Source organism: Apaloderma vittatum, unplaced genomic scaffold, assembly GCF_000703405.1.
Source record: "Apaloderma vittatum isolate BGI_N311 unplaced genomic scaffold, ASM70340v1 scaffold4963, whole genome shotgun sequence".
In the NCBI taxonomy this organism is placed as follows: Eukaryota; Metazoa; Chordata; class Aves; order Trogoniformes; family Trogonidae; genus Apaloderma; species Apaloderma vittatum.
The window spans coordinates 22091-34199 of record NW_009709723.1 but is presented as its reverse complement, the minus strand read 5'-3'; the positions used below and the strand labels follow the sequence as shown (position 1 = coordinate 34199).

The window sequence follows — 12109 nt, the reverse complement described above, 5'->3', positions numbered from 1 at the left end:
TTCTCTTTGAATATATCGGTTAATAAATATGATGATTTAAATGAACCTGTTAAATTATCTAAATATGTGCTTATTTATGTGCATGTGTATAAACATGCACACATGTATGAATATAGATGTGTATATATATATATAATATACATATTGATGTACTTAGTCATATGTATTTATATCAATATTAAATTTGAAAGAAGTTGGGAACTGTTGCATTGGATGATTTTAAATAATGATCAGCATCAGAAGTAAGAAAGCCTTATTCATATGTGTGTGTGTGTGTTAAGCGTAAATGGCCTTATCCATTTCAACATGGTTCAAAATAAAATGAAACACAAATAATGAGTGGGAAGCCTGCTGATATGTGCCATGCCACTGCTGTAATACCAAAATAATAAAAAAAAAACCATGAAGAGCTTAGGAATTCATATTTATTTTTCTATATTGAGAGCGTTACATTACTGTTCATACATCTTCCATGACCTTGTGGTTGTGTAAGGTCCGGAGGATTGCTGCACTGAACATCATCCCTTCAGCAGCATATTCTGTCAGCTCCTGCCTGCCAGCTCATTTGCGCTGCAAGGGAGATGAAAGTCAACGTTGTATTAATCAATTAGGTTCTGCGTTTGTGCCAGTTTATTATTAGGGAAGGATTTGCGCTCTCTCCTATTCTCGAAGGAGTTCTTCCAGTTCTCCCTGTTCTCCCATGCCACTTGACCCCTCAAAGCAGGGCAAGCAGTGCTGCTCTGGTACAGACATGTTTGGGATCTGTGAGCTGGATGCTCCTGCATTTATTCACATCAAGTTGTGATTTATTTTGTGAATAACCCGACTGACATCAAGGTAACTGTTTGCAAAGGAAGTTGCATGGTTTAATGTGAGCGCGCTTGGCAGAATCTGGCCTGTGGTACTTTGATGCCCACAACAAAACACTTCTGTCACCACGGGAGCTGACGTGGTGTCACAGACAATCACAGCTCAAAATTAGCTGCTGTCTCAACTGGAATGTGAGTGGCTGTTGCTAGAACAGTTAGAAATGTCTCCTGTTGTATGAAATAAAGATACTCAGGTACTGCAGAAAGATGCTCAAATTCAAACCGTTTTCACGAAAGTTTGTTTATTCTGGGGCTGGACACTGGTTCTCTCTTCTCTCACTTCTTGCTGATAGCGGAGGCCGTTGCATCACAAAACTGCAGTCCAGAATTCAGATGGGCAGCGAACAGGTGGTACATTGTTTGTCAGACTATTTCAGGTCATGGAAACCATTTGTCCAGTTTTAGATTGCTGTTGCTAGCAGTGTGTCTTTTACTTATGAGAAAGAGAAGAGGTTATTTAAAACTTAGATGGCTCCTGTTTGCCTTTCAGAGCATGCCAAGTAGGATTCGAGAAGGAATACCTAAAGATCACAGGCAGCTTCCCCTGAATCTAATTTATGCAATTCTCATTTACTTCCAATGTGAAATACATATGCTAAGGAAGAGCTGGCTCAGCAATTCAGTTCAGTGAGGCATGCACAGATGCATTCTGGAATGGGTGTTTGAGGCTCAAGCATGCTGAGCAAGGGGGACAAAGAGGTGATTAGCTCTGATTTATTTGGTGTACTCCACAGCCTTCTTGACTGTAGTGCATCCAGGACCCTGAGGGTGTGAAGCTTGCTTGTGTAAAAGCTGGTCACTGGAGTCAGAGCAGAAGAGGCAAAAGTCAGACATGGGTTCTCAAATGCAGAAACTGCCCTACCAAAAATGCAGCACAAGAAACTTGCCAGAGCAAGGGTGTTACAGAGGGAAACAAGCCCGTGGTAATACTGAGTTACCAAGGCACCTTTTAAACTTTCAGGAGTATCCTGGATGATGTAATTTTTCAGCTTTTAACAAAATTTCATATCTGAGATTCCAGAGTGGCTTGGAGGACAAAAGCAGTCACTGACTTTGGAGAGAAATAGAATCATAGAATGGCCTAGGCTGGAAAGGACCTTAGAGGTCATCGAGTCCCACCTCCCTGTTTTTGGGCAGGGATGCCACCTCTCAACTAGACCAGGCAACACGTGGGGACCAAGCAGGAATCGAACCCGCAACCTTGGTGTTGTCATTGTTGTCAGCACCGCTGCTCAAACCACTGAGCTAACCAGTCCCCTAATAGACCAGGGAAGGAGTAAGTTGGTGTGAGGGGCAGGCATAGAGTGCAGGAGCACTCAGACATCCTCAGCACAACAGAAAGGAAGAGTCCAGGAGATGGACACAGGTATTTGAGCTGTAATATAAGGAAGTTTGTTAGTCTCACAAACTTTCAGCTTTCTCTGTTTCCCTGTTCACCAGCTGCCGTGGCTAGGCTGTACAAGACTAGATATATATTTTTTACGCATTAATAATGAATTTATGACAAAGTAAACACATGTCACCATTGACAATGGTTTTTAAAAAAAGGAAAAAAGTGTGGAGTACTCTCTCTTTTTTTTACTTTTGGCACCAATAAACCTTACCAGAAGTCTTTTCACCTTCAGGCAACATCTGACAAACATTCTTGGGACAGTAACATTGATGTTGTAGCAAAAGTGGCAGTTGTATTTGGGATGGTTGCTCATTCTTTTTGTTCATAATCCAAATAGCAGCTCAGAAGAAGAGTAAATCGAACTGAGTTTGTCTGTTAGAATAGAGGGGAAAATAGCTTGTGAGGGCAGCTCATGGAGATCAGTGCCGTCTATTTCCTAGTGGACAAGTAAGCCTAAAATTTGGACTCATCATGTCCCTTACTCATCATAGAATCATAGAAGAGTTTTGGTTGGAAAAGACCTTCAAGATCATCGAGTCCAACCTTTGTCCTTGCCCTGTCAACACAACTAAACCATGTCCCTCAACGCAACACCTACCCATCTCTTAAACACCTCCGGGGATGCCGCCCCATCCACCTCCCTGAGGAGCCTGTTCCAGTGGCTGACAACCCTCTCAATAAAGAAATTCTTCCTTAATATCCAATCTGAACCTTCCCTGGTGCAACTTAAGACCATTTGCCCTTGTCCTATCACTTGCCACTAGGGAGAACAAACCCAACCCCGCCTACCTACAACCTCCTTTCAGCTAGTAGTAGAGAGCGATAAGATCTCCCCTCAGTATCCTCTTCTCCAGGCTAAACAGCCCCAGACCCCTCAGCCATTCCTCCTAGGACACATGTTCCAAATCCTTCACCAGCTTGGTAGCCCACCTCTGTACCCTCTCCAGCACCTCAATGTCCCTCTTGTAGTGAGGGGCCCAAAACTGGACACAGCACTCGAGGTGAGGCCTCACCAAAGCTGAGCACAGGGGCATGATCGCCTCCCTGCTCCTGCTGACAGCACCATTCCTGATCCAGACCCTCTGAGCCCACGGGGGATGTAGCTCTGGTGTGGCCACAGGTTGCCGAGCTGCTGATTCAATGGCTGTGCCTGCAAAGAGAAGGATGCAAATAGGCACGCACATTTGTGCCTTTGCATTAGATCTGGAAAGCAGGAAATTGCTAGGTGGATGTCTTGTTTCGGATTTTAGAATCTGCCTTAGCCTGTGTTTTGGTTTGAATTAAATTTATTGACATGTTTATCTAACCCCTTCACTTAGGAGTATTTTAGCTGTACTGGACAGAAAACAAATTCTCTTCTTAGTTGCAGCTCTGTTTCTAAAGTTTTTGCGGTTTGCCAAGAATCTAATCTATATCAAATAAGATTTCCTGACAAATTACATCCAACCTGCTAAAACATTCACCAATTTTCTTCACTTACTAGCTTTCAACTTCCCAAACTTTTTTCAGCTCTTAACAGCTGTCACAACCCAGCTTCAGCATACTGACTGTCACATAAGCTTTCCAAAGTGGGAAAAGGAGAGGAAGTTACAAGATAGTATCTTTCCAACCTTAAATATCTACCCATTTTGTTACCCATTCTGTTCCATCAGGATTTTCAAAGACACTGCCTTATTGCCGTATGATATATATGTGGATGAATAAAGATGCCTTTTTCCTCTTCATATGCTTTTACTTACCTTTCCATTAAATTCTTTGACATGTCTTTCACGTATCTGTTCACTGACATTTTTTCAATAGGTGCCTGTTTCAACATGGAATTAGTAAATACCAGCCATAGTTGATTTTTTTTCTCTCTCATGTTCTCTGGCCATCAATTTACTCTGCTTACAGCTGGTGATTGCATAGATCTAGTTATACTGTCTGTCTATACTTGGGGCGATGCTTATGAAATCATACTGTTACTCTTCATGCAAAATAAATAACCTTGAAGACATCAGTTTATTACTTCAGAATACAGAAGGTTGCTCCAATGACTAAGTACCTGTTGGGTGGAAATATTCCAAATACAGAAACTGAATTACTCAGTTTGCTGGATGATAATGCATCTCATGGTGATCAGAAAAGTAATTCAGTCCCCATCAGAAAATTCTGTGTTTGACTACAACATCTTAAGCACCAATAGAGCACTATTAGAGGAAACTGTTGTTGTGGATATTATTTTCCCCAAAGTCTCTTTATAGATAAAAGAGATGATGAATAGAATGAGTAGAAACATCTTAATTTAAATAGCTTTCTTTCAAAACATAATCTTAGTTTAATCTTGCAGATATTCTGTTTAAACTTTGGGAATGGTGCCTTTGCCCAATTATTACTGAAGTAAGAGACAATTAAAATATACTTGCAGAAAATGTCTGTGTATATTTTTATACAATAGGACGTTATACTAATTTTGTAAATTTTCCTCTTCTAGGTAGTTGGTGTCAGTAAGGCATATGGGTCTTTTCAGCGGAAGCTAGGGTGAGGGTTTTGTGCTTTTTTGTGTGTGTTTGGTTTGATTTGGTTTTATTCTTCATCTTCAAGACTTGTTTTAGTAGTAGGAGGTGACTTATTTTGAAAGAAATGCCAGCAAGCTTAGCAAGAAAGATGTATTTTTACAGTGATCCTATGGACCGTAGTGCCACTAGTTTTCAGCTTGTTTTGGGGTCTAATGAAATAGGTCTGTAATTATATATCATTAATTGCAGTGCTATTGATCCAAGATTATGTTTTATTTCTCTGAAATAATGTGGAGAGATCTCAATGCAACTTGACATGTAGATTATGAAAAACAGCTTTTTTCATCGTTCACTGCTTAGTTTAATTCAGGAGAGGTTTTGGAAAGATAAGATATTTCTACCTGTGATGCTGCAGCTGGTATTCCAGAAAGAAAGAAGTATATTGCCTGCAGATGTAAAACTGTGAAGAGGAGGGGAAACCTGGGACTTTGAATAGGTTTCAAATACCAGTGTTCTAAAATGGTAACAAATTCTCTTACAGCTGTACTTACTACCAATCTTGAGATTGTATTACTGTGACGACCTTTCAGCTGAAGATTTGATCACCTTTTTGAATGGAAAGGTAGGAGATGGATTGGAAAAATAGTAATGAAATCACTTCTTTTTTCTCATTAGATCCTTCAGATGATGAAGCTGTTTGGAAAGCAAGTAATAACAGGACAACAACACATCAAGATTCAGATTCCAAACCTGCTGTGGCGAAGAAAAGAAAGCAGGTTTGTAAATTTAGCAGTTGTGTAGAGCACAGAGATGATAATGCATAGGAAAACATAGCCCTCTTTAATTCAGTAAAGGGATAGTTTTCTTCACTCTTTGGTCGTTCATATAAGATTATTTTATTAAATTGGTTTGCTCGGTTGGGAAGTGATCTCATTCCAGTACAATTCAATAATAACTTCACTCTTGTTTTGTGTGATCTGAGATTGCCAGCCCGGTCTCCTACAAAGTGACTCTAGTGATAAAAGTCTGGATGGTATTACCCATTGTCCTCCCCTATAAACTTTTCCCTTTCCCTGCACACACAAGTTCTTGAAAACTATATTTAAATTTTGTACAGTATCTCTACCCAAGCATGTCTTCAGTGCAAGGTCCAACTGAAGAAGAATTTAGGTCTGCATGGATTGATGTATTTACATCTTTCAGTATTAAAAGCTTCCTTTAAAACCAGTAGCATCTGTGGTGTTCTGTGTTACATGGAGTATGCCAAGGAAATGGCAGCAAGGTCTTTGAAAGGCAGCATCACCCCAGCATCAGCTAAATAGAGTCATTTAGAGGTCAGCTGATTTTAAAAAGTCTCTTGTTTGAAGGTAAATTTCTTCTGCCTTCCTAGTAGTATACGGGAGAATCAGCTGACTGAGTGGCTGTCAAAGAGATAAAATGACATTGGAAGTTATCTCTCCTTGATGTTATGGATATTAATTTTGACCCCTAGGTCAAGAGTAAATTTATTGTGTGATGTCTAGGCAGTTGTCCAAGTGAAAACCATTTGCCGGGATGTTCCTTTTTTTTTGTAACAGAGGAGCGTAAACAACGTGGTAGCGATTACTATGCTTTTGGATGTCTTTCCAAGGAGACCAAAGGTGAGGTGAGCTGAATATCTGAACTGATGCCAAGTTTTGATTAGGAAGGAGAGAACCGAGCAATACAGGAGAAGGCTGTATTGCCTTTGTACCTGCTTTGCTAGAGGGTCAGGTGCCAAGGACTTGAACTCAGTGAGGATGCTTATGGAGCTACTTTTTATCACCATTATCTTCACCGAAGCATTTAGAACTAAGACAGTTTGTTTGAAGGAGTTGCTTTGCTCTTTCTGTGAGAACATTAGAAAGGAAAACCGGCACAGATTATCCTGGCAAGGTGGCTTGGGACTGCTCAGTTCTAGCAGAACACCCATCACAGCTCTTCTGGTTGCATGAAGAGTATCGGTCTGCCTTTCAGAATCAGGTAATTAGATGTTTAGCCACAAAACTCCAGGAGGCAATGCTTTATGAGAGCTCAAAGCCATGGATGTGTTGCTGTTCACCTTAGCGAATACTTGCACAATCAGATATATTTATGGAAAGCTAATAGTTTTGTGGTTCTGGTGCATATATCTTAACCCATTTTACTAATCTCTGCCTTACTTACAGGCTGAAAGCTATTCTGCAGTGGACTTAGCACCTCAAAGCCAGCCAGGAGACAACCAAATAGAATTATAAACATGTATATTTCTAGCCTGCTGTCCTCAGGCTCCTAAGGAAATGAATAATTTGTCTCCAATCTGAATAGTGCATTGGAGAGATTAGTTTTTCACAAACTCCAGAAGTCAGAGTATATGGCTGACCTAGAATGTAAACTTTCACACACATGCAAGAATGTTTTCACTTTACATTTGAATTTCCAGTAAGTTGGCAACATGTAAAGAAAAAAAAAGTTAGAAATATAATACAGGAAGTATTTTATGTTCTGTCTATGATTAACAAACAAGGAATTTATGACATTTTAGTTCATAAATCAGTGGTCTCAGCATAAATTTCCTGTTTTCTGCATTTTAAGAGCTTCCATGTAAAAATAGCTTAAAAACACAGAGCGCAAGGGAGCCACGTCAAAAACCAGTAGGTTGTCTGCTCTGTCTCTTACAGAAGAAAAACATTCAAATGACCTTTCCTTAAGGGTGGCATGCAAAGAGCTATTGCATGAGTAGGTAGGCAACTAACATTTGGATAAGGGTCAGGGGCTCAGTATAGATCAGCTGCCTAAATATTTTAGACTGCAGATCATCAAAGATGTGTAAGTTTACAGCTGTTCACTGCCATTAAGTTTCTCTTTTTCTTATGACGTTATTTTTAATGTCTGAGTAAAGTGCACTTATTATTGCTCGACTAGTAGTATACTATGCCTAAATACATATGTATATATATGTGTGATCTTTTAAATGAGATAATTTTGACGCTTAACATGCTTTTCTGAGGAAGCAAGGCTTTGACTCCAAGCCTGCTGTGTCCTTCTGTTGCTGCTGAAAAAAGGATTGTATGCTGCCTTCAGAAAAGAAGCCATGGCATTTGCTGATACTTTTAAATATCTGAATGAAGGATTATCAGCGAGGAAATTTTGTTTCTCTAAGAGAATTCTTTTTTCTGCTCTGTGGCATGGTTTTATTCCTTTCTCATGAATACTAATTGTGCGTGTTTTGCAGATTTATGTAAAATGGTTGGAAATACATATAATGGTAGAAATGGACCCACAGTTAATGAGTGGCATTTTTTGATCTGTTAAGAGCAGTAGCACTTTCTTGATTAGGGAACCATCATATTCTGCTGGAGGAGGGAGATTCAGGGTGGCCCATTTTTGGCTTTTTGATTGCTTAGTAATGTCCCTTTAACTAGATCAATTCAAAGGCTTGTTCTCTGCATAAGATATGATGTTGAACATGGAATTTATGTTTGAAACACCTGACAAGTGGTCTTCAAGCAGCTATGGACAGCTGGGATGCGTATGGGTAGAGCAGGAACTGAAGGCAGAGGACAGCTCTCTTTCAGTCTCAGTGTCTGGGAATGCTAGTGGTAGATGAAGGAATGAGGAGAGATATGCCAGTGTTTTAAAAGCACTTGAATCAGAGACTTTTTTTAAAAAAAGAAGCAAACCAAAAGTAAAAAGAAAAGGATTATGTTAACCCTGGAACACCTTTGTTACTCAAAGTGAGTTTCTACTTGCAGTTATTCGCTTGATTTACTAGTGGAGATAGTATCTGTTTATACCTGAGAAAATCACAGAGCCAATTCTCTCTTGTTGAAGCATGATACGGTCCCTGTCACAACTTCTCATGGGTGAGTATCGATCCAGGCTGTGTTATATCCCAGCCCTAGCTGAACAGTGCTTTGCTGCCTGTAGCTAGTTCCCAGCCAAGTCTTTTCTGGTAGTTCCTAAGTGTCATTTCAAACCTCAGTTTCGGGGCCACTTCTGTGCAGTACGACTGCCTTTGCAAGTGCAATGTCTGTGGTTGCACGTGGCTGCATGGAAAGAAGGATCAGTAGGTCGTTTGTTGGTGTTGAGCATGGTGTTATCCTGTTTTTTATAGCTGAATTAACCAGGGAAGTGAGGAGAAAAAGGGAAACATAGGCATAATGTGAACAATTAAACTCCTGCTTCTGATAAGGATATGATAGTAGGCTTGGAAAGGCAAAAATGTGCTGGGTAGGGTCATAGTGATCATGGTAGTGTTGGGTTGACGGTTGTACTTGATGATCTTAGAGGTCTTTTCCAAGCTTAATGATTCTGTGATTCCGTGATACAGTATCAGCTCTCATGAAGTGTCCTCTGTTAAGGGGGCAAGGAGAGCAATGCAAGGAGGGCTCAGAAAATCTCAACAAGTTCTGTTAATTTTCCTTTGGCCCCCTTGGCCTTGTTAAAGCTGCATTCACAGGGGAACAGGCAGCTTCTCTGGTTTTCATCTGGGGTCTCTTTCCTGCTGATACGTTTTTTTCCAGACTTTCCCCAGGGAGCAGTGCTGGATTTGCTGTTCTTGAGCCTTTAATGCTCTATGTGATGAGACTTCTCCCCAGTTTCTCACAGGAGCAGATTTTTTCCAACCAAATGCACCCAAGTATCAAGGAGCCTTTTCCTCCAGCTCAGGCTATTTTCCCATTGCTCTTCACCAAGTCTCTTATTAAGCTCTAAAGCCCTTCTATGTAGATTAATTTGCATTTCCATGAAGTGGAAGTCCCTAAGAAGGCAAAAGAAAGGAGACTTGCTATACTCAAAACAAGCAAAGTCTGTGCCTCATTTCCTCTGTTTTGGACAATTTTACATGGCTAAGAACAAATCCTAATGCTGTGAATAGTGACTCTGGTACAAATGGACCAATTCAGCCTGCTCACTCAGGCACAAAAGAGGGTTAATGATAGCAACACATGTTGGATGAAGATTATTCTGAAATGCACTATGTATTTTTCTTGTGTGTATTTGACCTCGCCTGCTATGAGGAGACAAAGCAAGAATGAGGTAGAACAAATTTGAAACATGTTTTCCTAAATTTTCCATTACGAATGTAAAAGGAAATCCAGAGCGTGATTGTTTCCAATTATGCTTGCCCAGTTCCATGGTATCTTTCACTGTCTGGATGCTCACCTTAGACCTAGCTATTTTAGAGCACTGTTGGCAAAGTTTAGAAAAACAATCACACACAATAATAGAGATTAAAAATATAAAGTTTGTGAAAGGTTTTGTTCATGTTTTCCTCTTGATTTTTTTCTGGTGTATTAAAGCCCACTTTTCATCATTTTATGGAATTGTGACTGCAGCCTGTATTTTTCAACTTTCTGTTCTTTTATTCCCATCTTGGTTGCAACAACATAGATCTCAGTTCTAAAATTACTCCAGACATATGTAACTGTGAGAATTTGATCTTTTCCACAGGTGGGGAAGCTTGATTTTGTTTGGTTTTCCCTAATCCAGCATTATACTTACTTTATCCCCTCTTACTTCCCTTTGATGATATTTTTCCCTAGATGATCAGATATTTGATGTTAAATCCTTTCTTACCTTTTTTTTGTTTGTTTTAATATGTACTTTACAGCCTACAGAATGTTTTCTAAGTCAACCTGAAGAAAAACAAGAGAGCACTGTAAAGGCAAAGAGGAGAAAGAAGGTATGAATGTCCTGGAATGTATTTGAGGATTGGGCAGTAGGTGTATGTGCTATTACAAGATTCAGAATTGGGACTACCCTGTAACGATAAGTCATATGGTCATCATGTTGCAGCATCTTTTAGAGAAGAATAGAAATTCTTGCCGTTTTCACATCAGTCAAAATACTCATTCCCAGCCTGAGCTGTGCCTTTGTGTCTGTGTTTTGCTCAGATGTTATGTGTGTCTACACCTCATTTGCAAGTGTTACACACTTGGAAAATGTACCTGCATCAAAGAAAGGTGGAATTTCAGTTGCTGCAAAATAGGCCCCATTTCAGCAGTGTCCTCAGGCTGCGGTTGCTGTTACATCTTTTGAGCCAAGAACTGTCTTTGTTTGCTCTTCTCCTCGTCGTATATAAGTATATAAATAAATACTCTGTATTGTCCCTCTGGCCATGCTCCATCCTCACCCTCCACAACAGACACACTCTGCAGCCTAGATGAAAATTGTATGGCACCAGCCAAGTTAACTGTCTTTCGGGACTAACTGTAAATAGTTGGCTCCCACACAAGGCTGAGAGGTGGCCTTTTTATATTATGTCAGTCCTCTTAGTCATCCAGGGAATGGGGAGAGGGAAGAGCAGGATTTTGCTTTAAATGCCGCTCTGGCAGAAGTGACCATGGTATTTGTTCCACTGCTGCCAGAGTGAAAGCATCCCGCGACAGAGATCGGTGAACCAGACTTAAGAAGATGACCCCGTTCACAGGCAAACAATGGGAACTTGCTTACACCTTTGGTTTCAGTGGGGCTAGGCCATGAAGTTGATGTACATAGCCTGTCAAAAAATCCATCAGGAAATATTTATTGTATTGATCTATGGGTTCCAAACAATAGGTCTCTCTGAAAATAAGGAAAAGGGGAGGGGGGAGCCTTTGCTTTTATGCATCTAGAATGAATCAAGAAAAATACTAAAACTTCCTGCATGAGACCATTTCCCCACAGTTTTCTTAAAGAAAGAGCATTTGCTCAGGTGTCCTTGCTCTTGATCTTACATTGATTCTCGTTGGTATCAGGGTTCTCCCCTCTAGTGTCCCAGAAATTTTCCTGAAGGAACCAAGTGGTCCAACAAGTGATATAACGGTCCTGTGAAACAGCACCTTACACTGAATTACCAAGTAAAACGAGCCTGTTAGTTCTGTCTTGCTGCCTGCTAAATCAGAGGTGCCTACTTTGCTGCTGTTATGGGAGTATTTGAGGTGCATTGAGCAAGAGGGAGAGACTAAGTGGTGAGAGTGGAAGAGAAGGAGGGAGTGGGATGGAGTGAGTGAAAGAAGGATGGAAGAGGATCTTTCCCCTACATTACAATTTCTGCTATAGCTCTCTTCAAAATTTCCATTGACTTTCACTGCCCCAGACCTTTGCTTGCCAAATCTGCGCTGAAGGTACTCGTCACCCCTCCAAAGCTGGCAAAAAGGCTTCCAGGTCCACCTCATCTCTCTGTTAAATCTCACTTTTCCTCACAGATATGTAACTTATTGCTCTGTCCTAACCACACTCTCCTGCTCCTTTTCAATTCTAGGCTTATGCTGTTATATGTCCTCACGATGGCCGGTTCAGTTTAGCTTACACAGCTGAGAAATCTTCAGCTGGCCTTTCACAAATGAATCACTTCTCAGTGAGAAAGA

At 40.5% G+C, this 12109-nt stretch overlaps 1 protein-coding gene across 1 annotated transcript in view; it reads left to right on the top strand.

Annotated features, from left to right (window-relative positions):
* Positions 1-12109, top strand: part of CMSS1 (cms1 ribosomal small subunit homolog (yeast)) — a 31646-nt gene that overhangs the window by 7671 nt on the left and 11866 nt on the right. The window contains exons 2-3 of the mRNA XM_009867027.1: positions 5436-5536; positions 10372-10443. Of these exons, the coding sequence (XP_009865329.1) occupies positions 5436-5536; positions 10372-10443 (173 nt within the window). The remainder of the gene's footprint in view (positions 1-5435; positions 5537-10371; positions 10444-12109) is intronic.